The 26,628-nt window shown below is 40.4% G+C and overlaps 1 protein-coding gene across 1 annotated transcript in view; it reads left to right on the plus strand.

Annotated features, from left to right (window-relative positions):
• The first annotated feature begins 3,156 nt into the window (after positions 1-3,156).
• Positions 3,157-26,628, plus strand: part of LOC122789922 (forkhead box protein O1-like) — a 292,875-nt gene continuing 269,403 nt past the window's right edge. Inside the window, exon 1 of the mRNA XM_044057386.1 lies at positions 3,157-3,712. Within this exon, the coding sequence (XP_043913321.1) occupies positions 3,290-3,712 (423 nt within the window). The 5' untranslated portion in view covers positions 3,157-3,289. The remainder of the gene's footprint in view (positions 3,713-26,628) is intronic.

Here is a 26,628-nt window from a genome sequence, read left to right on the forward strand (position 1 = left end):
AGGAATACAGTAGGAGTGGAAATCCTTATGAGGTATTTGCTTCCCCACAAGAAATACAATTGTTAACTTTTTCTGACATCGGTCTGGAGCAAGAAAAAAGTTTCCCCAATGGGGTACTTAGCTTTAATGAAGACTTCGGATCTGAAATTCGATTTCGAAAATCTCAGGAGTTGGCCGACCGGCACTTGCGAACTGCTTTTGCTTCAGGCACTGCGCGGCAAGAAAGACTGAAGAAAATGGAGTCGGCTGCATCTTTTATACCCCTGGCGCCCTGACGTCAGAGAAGAGGTAACAGCAACCGACGGTGAACCAGGACTTTGGAATTCGGGCCGACTGCGGGTAGCCTGCCAGCAGGATAACCCAAGTGTAATGACCAACAGTGAAACATGATGAACATCTGAGGTATCAAAACTACCATCTGTCCACATGGAAGCTGAGCTTGGAAGCTTAAAAAACAAAAACAAAAGAGAGAGAGGTTGGTTCTCCACATGCTTATGACTTGTAACCTGCAAAGTGAAACATTTTCCAGAGTTCTTGGAGAAGACTGGTACAGGATGATGTAAGACAGTTAAGGGGCTGGAATACCAGATTAGCTATAATACAGCTTATCCCAAACATGTTCAGGGAATGTAATATCTATTCATAATGTGAAAAAAATAGATGACAGTGTTTTTCAGGTTTATGCTAGGCAAACAAAATGTACTTGCCATAACATCTATTTAAAACCCTTGGGAATTACTTACTAACTGGACTACAGCAGTCTTCATATGGTCAGACAGGCAGACAAAACTTTCCTAGGCTACTTTTTTACCTTCTCATAGCCATAATCTCTTGCACACCTCATCCACCTCTGGTTTCTGAGTTGCTAAAAAAGGAACATTTAAACTACTATATGCTCTAAAATGTAGCAGGGTGAATGGGAAACGTAACCAGTTCTGGGTGTCTGTTTCAGAAGGGTCTATCTTAACTCATTACATCTAAGTGATGATGCCCCCACGTGCATCTGCAGTTACCTCCTACTGATGCCTCAAGACATCAAATATTGTTTATTCATATCTGCATCAATACCAAAATAATGCTATGTATAAGGTTTTAAAAGATTTCATCTTAAAGATTACACAGTGGCAAACTCAACTGCATTAATATTTGACCTCAGTCTAGTGCATATAAATAGATATTAACTGTTAGTTTTATGATATTTATAGATATATTCATATTTTTTAAATATCTCAACAACCAAGTAACACAGACAGAATGCCTTAGTCTTACTAGATGAATAAAATGCTCCTTGCAGTACATATGTAACTTGAGTGGTTGTTACAATATTAAGTTTTTTTCAAAATATTACAAATTTAACAGCTACTGTGTTTACTGTGACCTATAAAATTTGGTTTAAGGCCTAGAACCTAAAGAATACTACCACTATAAAATAGTTTATGCTGAAGAGTTTGCCATTTATACTTCTTTCATAAGCCCTATGGTTCCAGACATACGAACATTTGTTTGAAATCTGAGGACAAAATTTGATTCTGTCAAAAGGCTTAGGCTCCGCCCATTGGAAGTTACAGTAAAACTTCCTGAGCTCCATTGGCGGGAATGAGTTAAATTGCCTGGTGGGAGAAACAGATGCAAGTGACATCTAGTTCCTGTAATTATTCCATGGACACAAGACACCCCTTGATATCTGAGGAGCATGACTCTCAACCATCCTTCAGAAATGGATTGTTTACTTTACTGCAGAGCTAACAAATCCATGTAGATGTGCAAATGTCTGAACTTATATAATGGGAAAAAGTACCCCCCCATAAAATAAGGGGTAATCTCCAAGTGAAGTACCTCGCACTCTGTTCTGCGCAGCTTTGGGCATGGAGTGGGCGTAACGTACATGATTGGCATGGTGACCGTACATGATTGGCAGGGTGAACTACCGTGGAGCATCAGTCAAATGATAGTCAGTAAAGTTCAGTAAACTGGATTATGAGTAATCTCCAAGTGAAATACCTCACACTCTGCTCTGCGCAGCTTTGGGCGTGGAGTGGGCGTAACGTACATTATTGGGAGGGTGACTGTACATGATTGGCAGGGTGAACTACCATGGAGCATCGGTCAAATGATTGTCAGTAAAGTTCAGTAAACTGGATTATGCAGCATCGGTAACTTTATTAATTATTTCAGATCAGTAAAACAGGCATATACCCAATAGCCACTCCCGCGCATCGGTAATTTTATTAATTATTTAAGATCAGTAAAACAGGCATATACCAAATAGCCACTCCCGCGCTATAAAAAGTACAAGGTGTCAACAAATTTAAAACAAGCTAGTCCCAACGGCCTTTTAGCCCACTAATATTTTTTGCTTTGTCCAAAATCACACAGTCACACTTTTACACTTTAACAAAAAGTATGTTTAACTGCTGCCGGAACAGAATCGAAACAACTTCGAAATGTCTACAGGACAGTTAAAAGAAGAACACTGAAAAAAATATGATTTCTGAATTTTATTAGTCAAAGTTCTGATGGTGAATATTTCAAAGAAAAAAAGGAGGCAATATTACATTACAACACCAAACCCTATAATGAAAGTGTAAAACCTCCAGTAATGTGCATGCTTTGAAGATAAATAAATGCTGTGCAGCTCTGATATTGTTTTGGCTTTAGTTATGAAACATTGCAACACTACAACTTGCAGATTTTAAACTGTACCTAACTGTTAACTGTATAATACATACATGCAACTGCAGTATTCTCTATTAGTGCACCACAGGAGTCATTGACTATAAAACTGAATAAATATGATTTTGTTTTGTATTTGGAAATGGCTCACAGATTCATTTTTGCCTAATTCTTTACAGTTTTAATTACTTGGTTAACTCAGTATACTGACAGATCAGTGGCACTGGTATCTTTTTTCAGCCCCCGTTGTACCAGTTGTGCTGTACATTCATTGTTTTAACTCTTTTTCAAGCGTGGTTGTTTGACTCCACTACAATTCCTAACCATCATCAAAATAAAATGCATCAGGAGATGATAGGTAATGACAAGCTGTGCATAGTAGGTGTGGCAAACAAGTTTTCTGTGTGTGCATTTGTTTCTGTACAATGCTTCATATTAACGCTTAAGCATCATATCATCATCAAATATTCATGCGCGCTTGGCCAGGGGGCGTGTTCGGGGCGGGATTTGCTACTGCGCATCCTGCGAGGTACTACAAACGTTATGAGTTGTGTAGCAGTGTTCTAGAAGATTAACTTTTTATTTTGGTGTTGAAACACTAATTTTACTAGTGAAAATGGATGAAGATCCCCCCTCTATTGAAACTGATCCTGACTTTGAGCCCCAGAGCCGTCCCAGATCATGTACGTGGCCTTTGCCTAGACCCGATCTGTCTGTCAAGCAGGAGACTACACCAGTTGGAACACCGGTTGAGGAAGAGCAGGCGGAGGGCCTGGACTTGACGCAGTCACCGCCTGAGCAGGATGGGGTATCGCCTGCTAAGGGGCAGCCTCAACAAGGATTAGGTGCTGTTCCTCAAAGAAAGGGCAACTCGCGTCGAAATGCATGGGGCAATGAGTCATATGCAGAGCTTATAAGTCAGGCAATTGAAAGCTCCCCAGAGAAGAGGTTGACCTTGTCCCAGATCTATGACTGGATGGTGAAAACTGTTCCTTACTTCAAAGATAAAGGTGACAGCAACAGCTCTGCTGGATGGAAGGTAAGATTGTATCTAATTGCCATAGTTGACAAAGTAGTGTTGTGTAAATGTTGAACGTTTGAGAGAATATTTAAAAACTTTCAGGACTGCATAAATTAAAATTTCCTGTGTTTGTTTCAGAATTAAGCTTTTACGAGGCTTGTGTGGGACATACTGATGAACTCGCTAGCATTCTAGTTGTTTATTTGTTAGTTTGCCCGTTTACATTCCCCACATTTTCATGTTCTGCCAGTAATCTTTGATAACCCTTTTGCATTTTCTTTATCTTTAGTTTGGATTTGTATGCAATAAGTTTAGGAATGGTGAAGACCATTCGATGCTTCTTTTAACCTGTATTCAGCTTTGTTCCCTTATTAGACACTTTAGCTGGCATCTGCCCGTACCACTGTTGTATGTTGCAGCATTTTCTGCATCCTTTGACATATGACCCAGTTCATTGGTGCTTTCCAAAAGTTGCTTATAGGTAATGTGGTTTGTGCTTTCAGTAATCTGGTACTGACTCATGTTTGGTTAGTTGTTCTAAAGTTGTGTCGGAGTTCCTTGAAATGCTGTGAGTTTGAAAGTTTATGGAACTTTGTAGGATTGGTGCCTGCATTTGTTCTCTAACATTCTTGCATCCCAGTGGACTTTGAACGCAAGTGATGTGGCTTCAGAGGTGCACAACAGTGGTGGGATTTAAACCTTTAGCTCCATTTTCTGATGATATGCCCAATTTTTCTTTCTTGGTTGGAAATTAACCCCTTTGGCGCTGCAGAGTGTTTATTGAAGTGTGGTGCATCACCAAAGTTGGACCCTGGGAAAGACGGGAGTTGCTGTGAAACTTTGGCAGGTGATGCTTCTTAAGTGTAACTTTGTTTTCCTGTTAAGTAACTCTGACATTAAACATCCAGTGTGTTGTTAATGTGTGTAGGCTTTAGTTGTAATCCATTTGCAGCTGTTAGTTATTCACTTGCCATTTTTGATGTGAGGTGGAACATAAATCATGCATGCCTTAAACTGACACAAATGATAGAACTGCAACACAGTTTTGTGTACTTTTTGTTTACACAAGTTTCTAAGCTATTATTTACATATGTTACACAAGTTGTGTTGGGCACTTGCAGTCAGTTGCTGGTAATGATACATTTTTCTTGTTACTTTTTTATCCCCCTTCAAAAAAAAAGCTTGTGACCTGATTGCAGTCAGTTGATACACTTCCTTGCGTGTTGGTTTAAGTTCAAATTAATCAAAAGCATTTTAGGAGCAAATTGCAGTGGGAAGTGACTTGGTATTAACATTGTATATTAAGATGTTAAAATATGTAAAGTAAGTAGTTCATGTTACATGCAGAAGACAGGTGCAATTACTAGGTGTGTATTTCTTTAGATTACTGGATTTGCAGTAGTGAAGACCTTACAGATCTGGGCAGCTGTCACTCTTGTGTATGTAGAGCTGTGCAGCAGTTGGTCAGGATTGATATGGGATGGGCGTCTTCCTTTTGTTGTGCCTTTTAGTTGAAGGCAGGATCTAGGAATTGGGTAAACCATTTTACTTTTACACATTAGAGATTGTGATGCTTTGTTACTACAGATTGTGGTTACTCGCTTCCTTGATATGTGCAAGGCTTGAATTTGTGTTGGTTGCAGTGGCTTAGTGATTTTCTGTGATGATTTATGATTGCTCTGTTTTATTAATTATTTTATGTTAAGTTGCTAAACAGCCAATTCCAGTGTTGCTTTTGGGTTTCTTTTCTTAGTGAGCCTAGGGAAACGGTGTAATGTTGTTGGGGTTGTGTAAATGGTTTGCATTTGAAATCTAAAGGCACTGAATCTTTGGTCTGTGGTGCTGCATTTAACTGCTTTAGTCACTGATTTTACTGCTTACATGAGATTCAAAAGTAGAACAGAGAGCCATATATCTGGTTATGCTTTTCTGGCACAAATATCTTCTCCTCTAGAAGCACAGTTGGTTATGGGTGAGAGTGTAGAAAACTTTTAGATTTGTATGAAGATAACATAGGATCCCTATGCAGGAGGAAATGCTGATTTGTGGGCAGGCACTCTCTTAAAGTAGATGGCAGGAAATGATCTGCTCATCTGGTGTTGTGGGGCGTAGCTTGGATGTGTGTATTCTTCTCGAGACAAGTTACATTGCCAGGGGAGAGAGTGCATTGTGATTTAGCTTGTGAAATTGAAGCTAGGGCTGTTTGACAAATGGCACACTTGGTGACATTCCTCATGCACTGAGGCTGGATTGCTTTATACTTTTGAGTTCCATCAACTGATTTAATAACTCTAGTGATTTCATTGAGGACAGGGGATCTGCTAGCTGCGGTGCAGGCTGGCATTTGCATGATGCCTTGCATCCTTTACAGGGGAAACCAGTATGCTGTAATGATTAACTAGTTTAAGTACTGTGTTAGCAAACACTTACCATTGTGGGAGGCACAACAAATCAGTAGAAACTATGTGCCTTTTCCATCAGAAAGATATAATTTGTTCCAGGTAATAACTAGAAGTAAGTACCTGTGTTCTGGGTTGACACAGGAGTACCGTTGCTGGTTACAGTGTCCGTAAAGTTGATATCGAAATAAATTTAAAATCCTAGCAAGAGATGGTAAGAAATAGGAACTTTGAATGTAGTGAATAAGACCAGTGCACATGGTGCACATGGTTTGCATAGGATGCTTTCCAGACTGATGGTCCTGATAGAATGTCTAGTTTTGTTCTGGTCATTGAAGCCTACATACAAAACTTGAAAGATATGGTTTACCAATGGGCAACTTCAGATGCACTCTCCAATCCAGCTGGTGAATCTGGGTATCCTGAGGCAATGTTATATGGTGAATCTGGGTATCCTGAGGCAATGTTATAACAGCCCCGTGTATACAGACAACCCTCTCCTCCTACCACAAAACACTAACATATGCGAGAGATGCAATTATACAGCCAAACTGGAAGCTAACCTGTCTCCACCCAAGACTGGAACAGACAGTCAAGAGGTGAAGGTTAACACTTGCACCACACCTCCAGCCACACACAGACCTACTAAAACAGCACTGGCAAAAGATACACACAAATACACAAATTCATACTCTGATGCTTTTGCAGGTTTTTATTTAGAGCCTCTGAGACCTCCAAAGCAGACACCCAAACAACCTCCACTTCCCATCACAAACCAGACAACACATAAAACACAAGATCAGTGTGCCGCACAATCACAGCCCTTTAGGTGAAATAACATACCTAACACACTAGTAATAGGTGACTCTATAGTCGGGCACACTGACGTCCCACTCACTAGGCTGGAGAAGCAGAAGGTTACTGTTAGCTGCCTGTTGGGAGCCAGAATCCGCCACATAACACAAGCACTCAGGTCACTCCAGAACAAGTACAAATATGACTCTGTCATTGTTCATGTTGGTGTGCATGACCTGAGACGTACCTGTCTGGACTACATGAAAAGAGACATGGAAGAGCTCTCTGATCATGCAGCCCAGGCTGGTATGACCCTGACCCGGAGTAGCATCCTGCCCTCACCAAGAATGATACCTCAGTATAAAGAAAAAATGATCAAGTTCAACAATTGGCTAAGCTTCTGGTGACATTCAAAGGGGATCCAGTGTCTGTCAGCCTGGGACGACATGCTCAACAAGCCGCGTTGCTTTGCAAGAGATGGCTTGCACCTGTCACCCCTAGGCTTTTGAATACTGGCCAAGGCTCTTGCTGCCCCTATAGTGCCTTTTTTAGGCAAAACTCAAAAGTCAAACCTACCTGCATAAACAGCACACTTAACAAAAAACTGTGGGTTATGCTACTCAGCGCCAGGAGTTTAAATCTCAAAATGCACATCTCAGTATGGAGAACGTCGACATCTGTGCAGTAACTGAAACCTGGTTCAAGGCTCCAGAGAGCACCCCAGCACTACTGGGCTACAACTCATACCACACGTTTCGGCCACAGAACACTGACCGAAACACAAAAGGAGGGGGTGTATCCATATTCATCAAGGATACCTACACCTCCAGGTTAGTGGCGCAGCATGATACCTCTGAGATCATCCATGTGCAACTAACATCGGGCAAATCTGCAATGCAAATTGTGGCCTGCTACAGATCACCCTCCATGACCCAGGACCAACACTCCACCTTTCTGGAGACACTGGAAAACACAAAGGTCCTACAGAACACCCTGATATTGGGCGATTTCATTTACTCTACCATTCACTGGGAATACTACTAGGGTACAAATTCCCAAGCCCAGCTCTTCCTGGAATTCATAAACTCAAACGCCCTGGATCAGCTGGTAAACTCCCCTACCAGAGGTGAAAACATATTGGACCTGGTCATCACCAACATGGGTGACAGGTGTTCCACACTGGTCGTCAACCTGTCACTGGTTAGATCAGGCCATAAACAAATCACTCTGGATGTCCACACCCCACCACCACCCCCAACTATGGAAACCACAGTAAAAAAAACCTTTTCTAAAGTAAACTTCTCCTTACTTAAGAGAGGTGGTAAGTTTCACAGCCCCTACACTAAAGGATAATGCTGCCCAAGATGCAGAAACCTTTACAAATGCACTCTATGAGCACCTACAAGGATGCATGGATCATGCCATCCCTAGCAAAACCAAGACTCACCCCTCTAAGAGAAGGAAACCAGTTTGGTGGACCCCTGCAATAAACAGGCTATACAATAGGAGGAAAAAACTAGTTCAGAAAAAAGGCAAATCCCAAGATGGAAAGACATCCCTGGTCAGTATCAGTAAGAAACTAAGGTCCCTCATGAAATCATCCAAGGCTAACTTCGAAAGAGAAATAGCCAAGGATTCAAAAGATAACCACAAAGCCTTCTATAGCTATGTTAAGAATCTAAGTGGCAACTCGCAGATATGCACTGAACTAGTGCAAAATAGCACAAAATATACTGAACCTAGTGATACTGCCAACATCCTGGCAGATAGATTCAGTGCATACTTCACCCCCTTCTCACCTTCAGAAGGATCCTCAACAATACCGGAAAAGTGTAGTGTCCCAAAAGTCACAGACGCACAGGTGAAAGCCCTTTCAAAAGCCAAAAGCACAGTGTCAATGGGACCAGATGGTGTCCCAGGCTGCGTCTTGCACGAACTACAGAACGAACTAACCCCCCCACCTAAACACGCTGTTCAGCCTCAGCCTCTCCACAGGCTACGTGCCCATAGAATGGCGCACAGCAACAGTTATTCTTCTCCACAAAGGAGGGGCCACAACTGACCCTGGTAACTATCTCCCCATAAGCCTGACTAGCCTCGTCTGCAAAGCTATGGAGCGCATCATCATGGAACTCATTAACAAAGACATTGGGAACCTCGGAACACTTGACCCGACCCAGTTCGGCTTTGCTGAGGGCAGTTCATGCCTACTAAACCTGGTTGACTTCAAGACAATCACCAAGGCTATAGACGAGGGGAAAGGTGGCTCACACAGCCTACCTTGACCTTGCCAAGGCTTTTGACACCATTCCCCACTTGGGTATTAAAGAAAAACTCACCAGCCTGAACATAAACGCCTACGTCATGAGATGAGTTGCCAACTGGCTTACAGACAGAACTCACATGGTAAGAATAGTGGGCTGCAGGTCTGACTCTAAACCAGTCACAAGTGGTGTCCCACAAGGCTCGGTCCTGGGACCCCTACTGTTTGGCATATACTCCTCAGAAGTACAGGTAAACACAGGAGGACTATGGCTAACCAAGTTCATTGATGACTGCAAACTGGGAGACATAATTGACTCTCCGGCTGACACAGACATCCTCCAAAAGGGCCTTACTGAGACTGACACCTGGTGTCAAAGTCATGGTCTCAAGCTAAATGCTAAAAAATGCATAGTCATCCCATTTGGGAAAAACAAAATACCCACAAATTACCACATAGGTGGCAGCCCCCTTAATACAGAAGAGGTAATAAGAAATATGGGGACCCAGGTAGGTGGTAACCTCTGCTTTGGCAATCATATTGCCAAAGAAGTTAGGAAATCTTTCTATATGGCCCATCTAATTACTAAAGGGTTCACATCTAGAAATAGAGGTTATAGGGCCCCTCTACTTGGCACTCATTAGACCCATCATAGAGTACAATGAACCATTTGGGATGTACCTCACAAGATACTCCCAACAACTGGAAAGACCACAAAAGTACCTCATCAAGAGGATTGCTGGCCTCAAACATATGTCCTATGCAGCCTGACTGAAAAAATTGCAGCTGTACTCTGTGGCATATTGCTTACTCAGAGGTGATCTCTGCTTGACTTACAAAGCCATGTCCAACTCAGAATTGATTGGCATGCTCCACTTAAAGAAATCTAAGTCACTGCTAGCCACATACTCTAGTGAGCTAAACCTTGCCACAACAATAAATAGAACATGCTGGAGGGATAGATTCCTGTCACAGAGACTCCCCATGCTTTGGAACAAAATTGCAAATTACATCAGGCAGAGCCCCTGACTAACACTCTTCAAGAGAAACCTTGACGAGTGGATGAGTAACAGAAAATACACCCTTGGGATCACTTCATTGGCTCTGCTTGACAAGAGGATCAGTTAATTAATCAATGGGGCGGCGAAAGCTGTCACACTCTGGCTAGGCTTATAAATGCCCTCTGGCAGATAGCCTAGTACCTACCTATGAACCTAAGAGTGTATGGGGATGGGGACTGGATTGAAGGAATATTCACTCTAGGAATAAGATGATTAGAACAGCAAAGAAAAATAAACAAAGGACTGGTAAGGACTTTTCAGGTGATCTGTATGTGGATAGGTTGTTTCCAGTCCCCTAAATGGGGGAATAAGGTGAAGAACCTTTTGCTATGGTTTATACATGGCTACATTGTCTTTTAAAATGGTTTGCACAGGTTTGGTTTCAGACAATACATGCATCACGGGGAAAAATTGAATTGTTTTAATACTTTTGCAAAGAAACCTACTTTTAAAAATATGCAGGTACTTCAGGAAACAAAATCTGGAAGCAGAAGGAGAAAGTGTTTTGTATTTTTTAAGAAAAAACTTTGCACTGTAAACAGAGATAACGGAAAATGACTACATTCAGGAAAGGGAAGGATTGTGGACAAAGTGTTACTGAGGAGATTGAGATGATTTGTATATTATTCACAAGAAAATAAATGTGGGTGAGTGGCTGGCTAACTCCACTCTTAAAGTCATAGAAGTGAAAAGAAAATATTAGCTTTCATTAGGGATTTGAACCCCAAAACCCTCCATTTTCTGCTGGTATCACTGCTACTCTAGCAAGAGCCTCTGGACAGGTGGTTCTTGGGTTTTCCCTTAAGAGCTTATTCTATTCAGCTAAGTTGCACCTAACATGGTGATTAAGGTCAAAATAGAGGTGCTTGAGCATGTGCCCACACAAATGCAGAGAAAATAGTCTTTTTAGACATTAGGTTCCTGGAAGTGGAAGGGAAATATTAGCTGTCATTTGGGATTCAACTTTTGAGATCTTCAGCATTCCATGTTGGTATCATTGATGCTGGATTAACAACCAAGTGAGCTGTTAAAACTGTTGTAGACAAAGCAAGACAACCAGATTGAATTCCCTGTAGAACTTGAATGCAGTATAGAAAGCAAGACAACTAGATTAAATTCCCTGTAGAACATGAATGCAGTATACATATAATTCACATGGCAGGTTTTGTTGCAGTTTTTGGGGGGAGGGTGTTGCTATTTAAGAATTGGAGAAATGCATATATTTCATTTCATCAGAGTTATAGCAAAAGATCATGGCAGATAATTTTTTTTTTTCAAAAGTATTGCCAAATTAATAAAAGTGGGGCGCATTGGAGGCTAATTCCATACAAGTGCACATCAGGTTGTCAAAACCATGCAGCAAGCAATCTTCTAAAACCACAAAGGTCACCTAGACCACCTATTGACAGAATTATGCCTCACAAACCAAAAGGCACGTCCTATTTATTTATTTTTAATACCACACGTGTAGTCACACTCAATGGAGCACTAAATGCTAAGCCCCTAAGGCTAGCAAATACACTTTTTACAGGATTCTTGTTGTAGGTGATTGCAATGTAAGACATATTGGTGCACTTTCTAACAGGGCTGAACGAGAAGTTAATGGTTAGTTGCTTATCGGGAGCCATGATCCACCAAGTCACGCACACACTTAAATCCTTATGCCACAGGTACCAGTATGATTCTATCGTAGTCCACGTAAGTGTAAATGACCTGGGAAATACTTTCAGGGACTATATAAAGAGAAACATTATGGAGCTCTCAGAGAGTGTCTCGGGCTGATATGTGCAGCATTGAGCAATGTATTGCCATCATTGGGTGATGATGCTTCATTGTAAGCAAAAATTATTGATTTCAACAACTGGATGTCTTCCTGATCTCATTTTAAGGGGATTCAATGTTTGTAAGCTTAGAAGGACATAGTTAACAGACCACATTGCTTTTCCAAGGATATTCTGCAGCTGTCTCCCCTAGGCTTTTGAATACTGGCTAAAATGTTGTCCATTATCATAGTGCCTTTTTTAGGCTAGGGTAAATTGACAAACCTAATGACATTGCAAAATCATCTCAACCGGACTTCAGGTGTTACTAGTCAGTGCCTGAATCCTTAAAAAAAAACACTGCCCCCAAAGCCTTTCTCACTCTTGAGAATGTAGAAGTCTGTGCAGTTACTGAGAAATGGTTTAAAGCATCAGAGAGTACCCCGTCAGTGCAAGATTTCAGTGCTTTCCCCACATTTAGATCAATAGTTGCACAGACAAGGACCAAAAGTAGAGGTGTCTCTCTACTTCAATAACGAGAGAACCTTGAGGCTGATCAAACAGGATGATGCGCAGTAGTTGCTCATGTGCAAATCGTATACAAAATCCTGTACCATATCCTAGCCAGTTGTAGGTTACCCTCCATGTCCAAAGAAGCTCACAGTGTATACTTGGACCTACTGCAGACACATGCCATCCAACATAACACCCTACTCACGGGCATCTACTACTCAGAGGTCAAAGCCAGTGTTGCAAACTGGGAGCAGTCATTGAATCCCCCCTAAATGAGAACATCCTTCAGGAAGGTCTAACGAATACAAATGCCTGCTGCCAATGCCGTGGCATTAAAACATAATGCCAAGAAATTCATTGTAGTACCTTTTTGGAACGTCTGCGACCCCATGTAACTGGGTCATCAGTAAAACACCCCCTAAAAGTTGTTCACTAGTCAAGCATCTGGGCAGTCATGTAAATGGTAACCTTGCCTTCAAGCAACATATGTCCAAGGTAACAAGAAAACCCTTCTATGCTGCTCAGCTTATAAGTAAGGATGTGACGTATGGGTCCAGAGAGGTCAACATACCCCTGTACTAGGCCCTCATTAAACCCATCATAGAGTGGATCAAAAGATCTAAATTTTGATTGTGAAGTAAGTAGGACGTGTTGGAGATGCAGATGTGTTTCTCGGAGAATTTACATTCTCTGGACTAGGCTTCCCATTCATGTGAAGCACATTTCTTCCCTAACCCTATTTAGGTGGATGGATAATCGGAAATTTATCCCCGATATCGCACCTGTGTCTCTGATGGGCAGAGGCAGTCAGTAAGTAATGCCTTTCTATAAATCAAATGTGTGAGTCACATTTGGGTTGCACGGCTAGGACCTAGTGGTCATTTGCATAGTATATACCAGTGAACCTATGGTGTATCAGAATGTTTTCATTCATTCATGTATAAGTTTTTGGTATGGAAGCTAACTTTCCTTTGAAGGGTACCAGGATGGTGGTACTTGTTAGCAAGTAAAATACAGCAGGGGTGTCAAGGAATAGTAAAATTAATATTCTAAGGCATGCTGTCCTAACAAAAGGAGAGTAGTTATCACTCTCTTTACAGGGTTTATTTCCTGGGACCATCTTATGTTGTGTTTAGTGATTGTACAGATAAAGTAGATGAAACTTAAATGTGTGCATATGACCCAGAGATGTTCAGTGCTGTTGTAGAATGTGGTTTGACTGAAATAAAAACACCTGTAAGGTTACAGGAATGGATAGACTGAAATAAAAACATGTGTAAGGTTACAGGAATGGATAGATGTGCAGTAGTTTAAATTCTTCCCAAAGTAAGACTGTGGTGAATTTTCTCCCATGGAAACTGGGATCCTGGTATTAAAAGTGAAATACAATGTTTGCATGTTTGTCTAGTCAATGTGAGAAAGCAGAAAGGAGACATCGAGATGCTGTAGCTTAAGTAGAGGACTGAGCATTCTTAGCAGAAAACCAAATTGTTATTGGTCTCTCCAAGCAGACGTTAGATGCAAATACTTCACATCTGAAGTATTTTTGTAGTTCTGGAGACTGCAGTTTCAGCGAAGATGCTGACTGTGCATAGAAAGACAGTAAAAACAGTCCACCTGACTGTGCCAGAAAATACTAGACATGCTGGAGTTTTGATGTTCACACAGTTTCTTTTATGTATGCAGACATGTAGTTATTTGTGTAAAGGACAGTTGTGTATATGTAATGGTGTGTGTCACACAAGACTTGTACTCTTTTAAATGCTTAATCCAATTCAGAGTTAGGGAGAGCAAGAAAATATCTGGCAGTAAGTGAGGCACAGGGCAGAGGAAAAGGTCATGGATGGAATGCATGCTCATCATGATCCTATTAACTTACACACACCCCACACCTGGGACACATCTGCCAATAGTTTGGTGGATTGTCATGTTACTCACAGCATCTGTGTAGGATGTGGGAGGAAGGTGGGACATGGGGAGGGCATGCGAACAGAAGACACCCTATGAGTGAAGTGATCTTGAGAATCTGGTGCTTTGAAGCAGTAGCAGTAATGGCTTTGCCACTGTGTCTCTACATTGAAGAAAAGTAATGATAGATGAAGTACAGCAGAGGAATTTATGAAAGAAGTATATGCAAAGAGCTTAAGTGCTATAATGGCAACATTTTACCAAAGAGATGAACAAGGACCCTGGATTTTGAAGTAGGGTAGGGGATGAAGGGGCTAATGATAAGACATGCTTCGGTTTTGCAGACACTTGTAAATGCATGGAATTGTTTGTCTGGGAAGCTACTGAAACAGTGCAGTGTAGGGTGTATTTTATATTTAAGTGGTTTTAGTGGGATATTGAAGAAGCAGGGTGTTTGTTAATCCTCTGTATTAAGCAGATTAATAGATTAGGTGCAGCAGGCAAATATGCAGTGCTTGTAAATTAACTCTGATTTAAAATGCAATGAAAGGTCTCTTCCTTGTTTTCTCTGGTTATATGTGATGTACTACTTGGGGCTTGCTGTATGATGCATATATAGTCCGAGTTTTGATTGTAGTCTTAATTTAATGATTTGGTATGATTATCAAAAACAGTTCTTTACACGTCATCCAGTTTTCTCCCCTCTTCCAAAATGTTGCTAATAGCTGAATGGCAGTCCACAAAGTCGCTTGTACTTGTTGAGCTTTTTGCTTGTTAGGATAGGCTGTAACTTCTATATGACTGAGTAGGGTAATATCGGGGAATGAATCCATGATTTTTATCGGTGCACTTGTGTTGGAGTTGGTTTAGTGTGTACATTTCTGGCTTAAGCAGTCTGATTTATTTAATAAGTTGTTAACAGAAGCTTTAGAAAATTAGTTTGGTTGGAGGATGGCATAATGGTTAAGGTGTTTACCTTGCAGACACAAGGTACAGGGTTTGATTCTTACAAGGGGTAATTAGCTAGGCCTAAAATGGCCCACAAGAGCAATTAGCCTAGTATGAACCTATTCACAAATGATTATTTAGTGCAGAGGTGTCCAACCTTTTGGCTTGCCTAGGCTACATTGAGTGAAGAGGAATGGTCTTGGGGCTGCATATAAAATATGTAATATAGTTAACTATACAGCTGTTGCTGGCGACTAAAGTCTGCCTTCTGGCTCCACTATAGGTGCCTTCAAGCAATAAATGTAATAATGAATGCCCAATATTTACATTAAAATTCTAATTCTGTAACATGCTAGTTAGTTTACCAAAAAAAAAAAAACACAAGGATCATAATTTGTGTAACTGTTAAGAGAAAGATACTATGCGCCTGCATATGTTTCATTTAAAATGGACAAGTGTTTCACAACAAAAACATAATGCTTCCACACATTTTTAGAACTTTTTATTAGGCAGCAGGCATCAGTGCAGAAATGGAAACTTGGGATGCATGGTTAAAGCGCCAGTGCAAATTCTCAAGACAAACCTGGGCAGCTGATATTGGACTATCTCTGCTTTTCAAAGGGACTTATTGAGTGAATGTTCCAAAGTGAAGATAAAAGTGGCCAAAAAAAATTTGCATTTTTGTTGTAATACTATTATTCATAACTATTCCCAGTCCTGTCCCCACCCAGAGAGCCATAGTATGTAGAAGCTATTAAATGATCCTTCCTGTAGTCTGGCCATGTATGCACAAGCAGTTATGACACTAAAATGAAACATTTCCCCCAAAGGCTCCTCCAGTAGATTGCCCATGTATGCGCAAGCAGTTTGACATCAAAATGCAACATCTCCCACAGAATCCATCTAGCAGTATGACTATGCATACACAAGCACTGAAATTACACCAAAATGAAACATTAGCCCAAACAACCACTCCAGTAGTTTCCCTTGTATGCACAAGCAGTTACATGACATCAAAATGAAACATTAGGATCTTAGGAAGCTACTAGTCTGTTGGCCCGGAGGCCCTTACAAGCCTAGCCAAGAATTTATCCCATGTTCCGACAAGTCAGCATCCGATGCCCCTGTCCAGTAGGGACACTGGTGGAATCTCAAGGATGTGTTTTCTGATCCCCATCCAGTTATCGAGGTTGCACTTAAAAAGTGTTAATGAGGTACTCCATTTGCCATGGAGAGGTAGTCTGTCCCACAGAAGGGGGCGTCTCTGGCACGCAAATCTGTCCCACCAACAAGTCCTATTGATATCACAGACCAGGTTGAGGTAGTGGGTGCGGGTTACTGGAGTGGAGCTTGACTTGCGGATATTCAGCAGTCCCATCAGGGTGGGGTTTGAGATTGAGATTGCATTGTATGCCATTGGTCACCTCTGAGGAGTCTGTATGAGACCGAGTAGAGGGCTAGTGATAGAGCCTTTTCACCTGTCTGTGTAGTGTAGATGTTTGAGGCCTTGGATTCTCCTGGTGAGGAACCTCTATGGTCTCTCCAGCTCCTGCATGTGCTTTGTGAGGTACATGCCGAAAGGGGCATTGTACTCGATAATGGGTCTTATAAGGGAAGAGTACAGGGATGTTCTGGTCTCCTTGTCTCTGGATGAAATACCCTTACTAATGAGGTGGGCCATATAGAAAGCTTTCCATACAATGGAGGCAGTATGGTGGTCAAAAGTCAGTTTGCTCTCAACCTGGGTACCCAAGTCCCTCCTGACTGATTGCCTTATTACCACCTTGTTATTAATGTGATAATTTGTGGGGATGTTACTCTCCCCAAATGATGCAGTTTTTGGCATGCAGTTTGAGGCCATGTTTGTGGCACCAGTCATTTGTTTGGGTGCGACCCTCTTGGAGGATGTCCACATCACTAGGGGAATCGATGACAGCGCCCAGCTTGCAGTCTGCAAACTTGGTCAGCCATAGCCCACTGGTTGTGGCCTGCACCTCAGAAAAGTATATCCCAAACAGAGGCACCAAGACCAATCCCTGGGGTACACTGCTCAAACGAACCCTCCAGTAGTTTGCCCATGTATGCGCAAGCACTGAAATGACACAAAAATGAAACCTTTTCCTCAGTGACCCCTCCAGTAGTTTGCCCATGTAGTTACAAGCACTTAAATGACAGGAAAATTAAATATTTCACCCATAACCCCTCTATTAGTTTGCTCATGTGTGCGCAAACTCTTAAATGATACCAAAAAGAAACAGCCCAAACAAGCCCTCCAGTAGTTGCTCATGTATGCCCAAGCCAAAAATAATGGATGGACAAAGATAAAAACAGGGACAGCTTTCAGTTATTGCTCTTATAAACTTAACAACAACAAGTTGCACATTAGAATGCGTTTTCAATATTATCCGAAGGCTCAAACTAAAAATGTTTGTCCATAACGATTTTTCACAAAACTGCAAATTTAATGAGGAATGAACCAGTAATATGACACAAAAATCTGGGCATTCTGCAAACATTCAGACAGTAGCGAGGCCAACCTTCCACACAGCTTCTTCTTAAGGGAAATATAAACAGACAATGAGGAAGGGGCAAATGGCTCTCATTTTGAAGGAAAACCACTTCTGGTTAAGAAATGAGCTCAGAGCCCTTCTAATTTTCAGAGAGAACACCTGGCATGAATGGAGGTACAACCCCACAGACATCTCACAACTACACAGTTACACAACCTTGAAAAGAAGCAGATGGACACCACAAAACCTAATTAAACCCTTACTGATAAAATTAGTCTACTTCATAATGTAGGAAAGATTGAAATCGGAAAGAAGTGTAAAGTTTTGGTAGGATTAGCGTACATGAGTATAGGGAAGAAAGAAATGTTCTGGATGAGGATGCATGAGAAAAGTAAGAAGTGACCAACCTGATTCCTGTGTCTCCACTCTCTCCGTCTCTCCCTTGCAACTAGAGTGTGGGAAGAGAATGGAACAGTAAGAGGACTAATCAGTAGCCACATCACGTATGTGACAGGCTGACTTCACAGTCCTGGGTTCTAGTTCCTGCCAGATTCTACCCTCCACTCCAGGTAAGTACTACTCTGAATTGCTGCACAATTGAGTCAAATCACGTAACAATGTTAAATACAGTTTACAATGATTGGCAACAGTACTTAACATTGTTACGTGATTTGGGGGCTGCATTACTAGCTGTCCAGGGCCGCAGGCGGCCTGCTGGCCGTGGGTTGGGCACCCTTAGTTTAGTGCATTTGCGAGGGCATCTTTTTTTTTTTTTTTTTTTTTTTTTTTTTAAGACAGGTCTAGCTAGCAGGCTTCTCTTTCTCATGCATTCCTGCAAATATCTGTTACAGGAAAACCAAATCTGCAGCATTTGCTGGTGGTGGTTCTGCCTGATGTGTTTTTTGATTGACAAGTTTGAATGTTGTTAACGTGTGTGTGTTTTTTTTTTTTTGTTTTCTAAAAAAGCAATGTTTTTATTGGTTTGCATTATGAGGCCAAAATATGAATTGCCTTTTCCATTTGAATTTAATCCTTAATTGTTGCTTCCCCTAGAGGATGGGCCATTTAGGTCTAGGTTACTTAGTGTTTCCATTTGTCAGATCATTTATGCTCCTCCTCACTTTTCTGCAAATCAGAAAAATAGCTGCTTTAAACTTTAGTATGCTGCGATATGCACTCTTATGTTTTGCTTACTGTGTGTTGTGTTCTTTTGAACTGCATTTTTATGTGTCTGCCTTTAAAACACTGTCTATGTACATCCCAACCTCCTGCCAGTGACCAAAAGGTAAAAATAAGCTCTTTGGGTAGAGAAATTAATGTTTTGTTCCCTGTTGTCATTGTTTCTTGTACTTTATTCTGTATAGCATATTGGATATCCAAGCTTCAGGATATAGAATATTTAAGGAACGTAACCCATGAGGATAAGAACCCAGTTCACTTTTTGTTTTATCTAGTCCTTGAAATACTTTGATAGTTGCACAGATTCTTTATGCAGTAGGTAAAATTGTTATTCTCTTTAGAGATCCGCATAGATGAGATCAAATTCTTTTTATTTTGGTACAGTCTTGGACTGTATGTATAAAACATATGCAAGACTGCAAGGACATCTGGGGCAGTAAGGAGGTAGTGGAATCCCAGTTCATCCGGTTTTATGTAGTATAGTAGGTTTTGCATAATCATGAATTGTTGGTAATAACTTTTGAATGAGCAAAGAATATCTATTTACATTCATTAAGCAAATCTTTGGAACAGTCTGAAGATCAGTATTATCAAGACAGTTATTCCATTAGTTTGTTTAATGTATTTAAGAAAAGTGGTTAATTTATGAAAATGTATATGAAAGAGGATTGGTGATTCCTAATAAGACAATCAGCACAGTTTTTGACCAACTTTGGACTTTCGGCTAACAAAACTATTGACACGTGTTGTGCTTGTTGTCTAAGGCTTGGGTAGATTTTTGTAAATGGATCAAGGTGTCAAATTCTATATGGTAGATCAGATGTGGAAGCTACCCTGGCTGCTTGGCATTTTAAGTTTGCTATCACTTGAATAATGGGCAGTTGTGGACTTAACCTTTTAGCCTTACTACTTGGTCGGTAAATTTTGTCATCAGTCTTTGAAATGAGACCCAGGCTAAGAGGTATTTGTTTAGTGATTTTAAATGTCACAGTCTTGTTTTATTAAACAAGGGACATTGGTATATAATTTGAGATTTTTTTTTTTTTGGATTCATGTCAACAGTTTCTATTGTGGATGTTTTCCATTTCATAGGAAAGTGTATTCTCTGTTTTTTAAATAACTGGGGAAACTGGTGATAGTACAAAAAATAAGTTTGTAGAATGTATTCTCTTTTTTAGTATTGAAGTTTGAATTTATTTACGGCATCTATCAACTTCTGCTTTTGGTTAACAGGAGTCTTATTAAAAGTAAGCAAAAGTTTTTGTTTGACTTTTATTCCCAGGTGTATTATTATTTTGTAGAGAGCAATTTATTAGCTATGCATAGTTTGGGATTAATATACAGCAGCTGAATATTAAAAAGGAAATGGAGTGGACTGATAATATATCATTAGCAAATTTGCTAAAGTTATTGATTATTTCTAGTGAGTTACAGCGGTAGCGTTGTTGCCTCACAGTAAGAGGTTCTCCTGTTCGATTCTCTGCTGGAGTGCCTTCTGTGTGGAGTCTGCATGTCTTCCCAGCGGTCGAGTGGCCTTCGAAAGACCTGCGTGAATGGGCATGCCTTCGCTGAAGGTTGGGCGTCGTGCTGGCAACTCGGCACCATAAAAATAGTCTGCCAGTCATCAGCGGACTGGAATTCTGCTGTGGTGACCCCTAACCAGGAAAAGCCGAAAAGAAAAGATTGATTATTTCTAGTGAGTGTTAGATTTTGACAATTATAATATCCCCTTTATCAAGAGGTCATCTGTGAGAATTTAATTTTAGTAGATCAATGTACAGATTTAACACCACACACTGGCTGTTGAGTAGTAACTCTCAAAGCAGATTTCTTAGACATGAATTAATGTAGAAGGGTAAAGATGGTTTCCTTGGTCTAGTTGTAATTTTTAATGTGATGCATGCCAAACTGGGATCACTCTACTGTATCAAACCATTTCTTACCAACAACACAAGATCAGCCATTGCTCACTCCCAACTTCTATCCACCCTACTCTATGCATCTCCCATTCTGACTAATCTCAACAAAACTGAACTAAGCAAAATGGAAGCCTGCTGTAATAGAATTGCCAGCTTTGCTGCAAATTGCTCATATAGAACTCATCACTGTACTGCTTTGAGACGGCTCCACTGGCTTGAACTGCCCAACCTCCTAACCTACAATCAGCTCTGCCTCTGTCACTCTGTGTCCTGCCCTCAAAAACTTAGTACAGCATCACTCACCCAAAAGGCCTGTTAAATCATCAAGCAAACTACTACCAGAAGTCCCCAACAGCTACAATAGTTTTGGAGACGCACTATATAGTAGTTCAGTGGCTAAAAAATGGAACTTTCTCCCCACTAGCATACAAAAACACTTCGTCCAAAGCCTCCTTTAAAAACCTCATTGGGCAGCATCTCAAGCAAAGTTGGCAGTGCCATGACTGCTCCCCAGGCTAGTGAAAGGTACACATACTAAACTTGGAGTACTTGATAATAGTTTTCACTCGTAGTCATAAACACTGGCTAATATACACTGTATGTACTGTACCTGTGTACTATGTATGTATTCTACCTATGTTCCAAATTTCAGCTGTATACAACAAATCTATTAATTACCTTTATTTTTAAATTAATATTTTCTTGTTTGTTCTCTCCACTGTAACTGTTGATGTGCAGCATACCATGGTAAAAACATGTCTATTGTAATTTGTGTGTATGCATGTCTAAATATCTAAATGTACCTGTAATTTTTCTATGTGGAGCTTTTCTCCCCTGGCCTCTGCTGAAAAAGGGCCTTTACGGATCAGTCAGACACCCCCAGTTAACAAATGTAAAATAAAAATAAAATACAAATATTAATGCATTAATTCACTAAATAGTTTCAATAATTCATTGTTAAAGTTTTGTAGATAGCTGGTTTGAGATCATCTGAACATTGGAGTTTTAGGCAGCTGTACATCAGGGCTGCATAAATTTCATCTAAAGAAAAGGGTAGCTTCTAGAAATTCTTCAATAGAGAAAGAACGTAGGAGAGAGAGAAATCACCAGGAAGATGCGTTGATTTGCTGAGATGTTTACTGGAAAAAATATAAATCCTGCTGATATGTTGAAATGAATTTTTGCAGAATATCTCATTTGAATATAATGTATGTTGGGTTACTTGACCTCCATATGGATGCTAATGGTGTTGAGGATGTTTCCCACTCAGGTCATTTAGCTGAAATATTTACCTCGGATGATTTACAAAAAAAAAATATATAAATGTGTACAGATAATCTAAGTGAGTAACCTTGCCTTTGACAAATATACTTTGAAATTCTTGTTTGAATTTGAAATTTAATTTGTCCTGGTTTAAATGTCCTGCATATATTTGTTTTTTTCTTTTGCAAGAGGCCATATTTATTAATCTCTAATGTCTGTGGAAGTGCATTTGATGTCGCACACTATATTCATGTGTCTGTATAAGATGCATTTAAGTATAAAGTTCTGAGTTTGTATTTTTTTCAGGATTCACTCATCTTTAAAGCTGTAGTTCATGTTAGATGGGTAATATATCAATAAATGTGAAATTTGGAAAGCTTAATGAATGGCCTGAGAAACTTCTTGAATTGGTAATTGTAAGTAAATAAGTCCTGAATTAGTAATGGTCTCTGATGTGCAAAAGCAAGTATTGAACACACTAGAATGTCATCAAACCTTGCTCAAGATCTGTATGAATGTGAAGAGTAGGCTATATGGAGCAATAATGTAAGCTGCCTTTTTTTCTTAGAAAAAATTGATAATACAGGCCCATAAAGTGAAGTCTGAATAATTACAATAATATTTTATGGTACTTTTCCTTAAACCCTTACCACTTTGCTGTGCTGCATTTTGCTGGTATTTACAAGATTTATGTTTGAAATTTTAAAACTTGTTCCTATTTTGGGCATTTGCCCCCCCCTCCTTATTTAATGCTCTGTCCAGATTTCTTGTACTAGGAGGTTGAGAGGTTTATGCAGAATGACCCTTATTTGTCACGTGCATAAATGAAGTCAAACACAAACAAAACGGCTCAGAAGGTGTGTTTTAAGCAACAGGCTTACATAGTTTCTTTCTTTTTTAATGGACTACAAGTTCATGTAACGAATAATGTCCTCTGGATCGATTTACTACAGACCGAATGTAGTTTGGTTTTGCCGCAGCACAGGTATCTGCCATTTGCTGCATCCCACTCTCCTCCATGGTTAAGTATGAGCTCGTATTCGTACTCCAAGCTGTTAGCATTAATGCTGATCATCTCTTTTTCAATGTGTCATTGTTTACTTTTTTCAAGAAACACACTCCTTCCAGCAAAAATGCCATTCATGATATCCCCTTTTTATTTTTAGCAGTTCGTAAGCTATGTCATGTGTCCCTAGTATGTGGGACACCTCATGGATGAGGGTGTCTGGCTGGGAATCTTTCTTTAACGTGGCAGGAATACGCCATGACACCAGGCACAGGTACACAGTACTTCTGCCTTCCTTTATATCACTGGCAGTAACATAGGCAAATGCTCTGGGGAGCTCCGGATTAAATTTAAATGTTATTTTCTCAAGCTTCTCCACTAGAGCTTCCAGGAACTCTTTGGTTGTAATTACACAAGCAGGATGGAATATGATGAGATGCGTGGTAGGGGTTTAACGGAAAAGTACCCATTTTATAATATGAATCTTCCTTTTGAACTTCGGCTATCTGTGTAACAGTTGTCGCTTCATCCTGCTGCAACACAGTGCTGGCCACACATTTATAGTAAAACTTTCCTTAGTTAAAGCAGTAAATATTCAGCTAAAAATGGGGCAGATGAAGAATAAACTTAAGTGGCTTTTTCATTTGACTGCCTAGAGAATATCCCCTGGAATTTATTTGGCTTTTGTGTGCCGGAGTAGAGCCCTGAACACAGCATGACCAATTACAGGCTCAACCCAGGTACGTGAAAAACAGCAACAACATAAAAGTGTGAAGTAAAACAATTGGATGTAAACAAAGGCAGTAGAACAGCGTATATGAAAATGAGGATGTACATATGTAAATAAGACGGGTTCTTACCAGGCTATTGATCTGCTGAGGATCTTAAAAAGTCTATTACTTCCATTCCCATGGTAGTTTTTTTATCCCTTGCATTTTTCTTACAAATAATCTACACTGGCAGAAGAGGGATCTATTAGGTCATTTTACGTGTTGCCCTATCCATGAGAGATGAGGGTGCTAAACCACTGGAGAATTTGCGATTATCCTTCCACTTGTTTAAATTGTTTAAATAAATTTTAATAAATTTATTTAATAAGTATTTTGCTTTATTTGGAGTGGAAGACATTTCCGTAGAAGCTGTATTCTGCTTGATACATGCATGTCCCTCCAACATGTGTTAATGTTGTAAAAGAACTAGAGAGCCCTTCTGCATGTGTGTATGCCATCACTGGGCTTGCAGATGTGTAATAGGCCTGCTGGAATAAGGTCTGCTGAGAATATGCAGTAGGCAGTGGTTGAGTCCTATAAACTGTGTGAAACCAAGAAGAGGAACATGGCTTTGAGGCAGTCTGCATAGTTTCTAAAAAAAAAAAATAAATAAAAATCAAAGGCCTAAATTGTACAAAGTGTTGTGGTCATTCAAGTAGTGATATGTAGTTGGACATGTCTATATTGAAAACAAATGATTGGCCCAATGAGTGCTGAGTGCAGTAGAATGATTACATCCCTGCCCCTGGAAGCTATACCTGTTTGTATAAGCTGTGATGTGAAAAAGGGCTTCTTTACAATTAGGGATACCCCATGATGAAAGAGTTCATTAACAAGCTAGGTTCCCAGATCCCCACATACGGGACCAGGTATTTGGGGGTCTTTCTGAATGCGATCATTGCAAGGATAGTGATGCTTGCCGAAGGATATGGTTATGTTTCTTTGCACTTGGTGTTAGATCCATTGTTTTGACACCAGCGATTTTTTTAAGGACAAGGCTTGTTGGATCATGGTGCCTTCTAGTGAGTTTATGATGGCAAACTTGGTCAGCCTCAAACCCTTAACATTAGTTTTGACCTATTGTAAGAAGTTCTGAAGAGGAGTATTCCCAAGAACAGAAGGTACAGTTGTGTACTCTTACCATAAATGTAGATGTTCGAGTGTGTTCACTGTTGCAGTCATTAGTGTAGGGTTCTTCCTGCCCGCAGCAGCCCTCGATCGGCCAGAGTCCCAAAGTCTGGATCGGGCGTCAGCTGAGGTCACTTTTATCTTGATGTCAATGCGCCAGAAGTTATAAAGGACCTCAGCTGACGCCATTACCCCAGTTTTGCTTGCCCCAGATGTCAGGTGCCCAAAAATCTCATCGGCCAAAAAATACCTCATAACAGACCATACTCAAAAAGAAAAAAAAAAAAGCAAAAGAGGGGGTAGGAGGGAGGGTAACCCTGACTGCAACAGTGAACACACTCGAACATCTACATTTATGGTAAGAGTACACAACTGTACTATGTCCTTCATGGTTCACTGTTGCAGTCATTACTGTAGGGTTGAGTCCCAAAGCTAAGAAAGGGTGGCTGGAGGAGAAACAGAAGTAGCGGACACAAAACCTTGCAAAACTGCAGAAGCAAAACTGGCCCTAGATTTAGAATAGAGAGGGAGGTTGTAATGCTTAGAAAATGTATGCACAGAACTCCGAGTAGCAGCCTCTAAAATATCCTTGGTAGGAACCCCACAAAGAAAGGCCGCTGAAGTAGCAGCAGCCCGGGTAGAATGAGTCCTAATATTAACAGGAACCGGATTGCCATGAAAAGAGTAGCAGAACTTGATGCAGTGGGCAATCCACTTAGAAATAGTTTGCTTGGTGATTGCTTTCCCTAGTACAGTAGGAGCATAAGCGATAAACAATTGGTCAGATTTCCTGAATGTCTTGGTCCTGTCCAGATAAAAACGAAGCTGCTTGTGTATGTCTAAAGAATGCAACAGACTTTCTTCCTTACTTTGAGGATTAGGATAAAAAGTAGGCAAATGAATAGTCTGATTCAAGGCCACTGCCGAAACCACCTTAGGCATAAAGGAGGGATTAGTCCTAAGGGATACCCTGTCCTGATGAAAAATAATGAAGGGTTCCACAGCCATGAGAGCTTGTAATTCCAAAATTCTTCTAGCAGAGGTTATAGCTAAAAGAAAAGCGGTTTTCCCAAGACAAAAATTTTAAATCCGTGGAAACTGCAGGTTCAAAAGGAGATAAGGTCAATTTTTCTAAAACATAGTTAAGATCCCAAGTGGGAACAGGTGCTCTTATAGGGGGCCGAATATTCTTAGTCCCTCAAAGAAATCGTTTAAGTAACGGATGAGAAAAAATAGGAGGATCCGTATTGTAATGTGCAGAAATAGCAGAAGCATGAAGCTTAATAGATGAAAAAGATAGGCCCGTATGTAATAACTCTGTCAGATACTGTAAAATCAGAGGAATGCTCGGAACAGAAAAATCACCACCTTGGACTTGATTCCAGGAACAAAATATTTTCCATTTACCTGCATAAGATTTCCTAGTGCTGGGTCATCTAGCTTCAAGGATTACATCCATTATCTGCTTAGAAAGAGTAGAGGTGCCTACAGACCCTGGATCCGCCAGGCAGC

This window comes from Protopterus annectens, chromosome 15.part0 (genome assembly GCF_019279795.1).
Source record: "Protopterus annectens isolate FY-2018-M chromosome 15.part0, PAN1.0, whole genome shotgun sequence".
Classification (NCBI taxonomy): Eukaryota; Metazoa; Chordata; order Ceratodontiformes; family Protopteridae; genus Protopterus; species Protopterus annectens.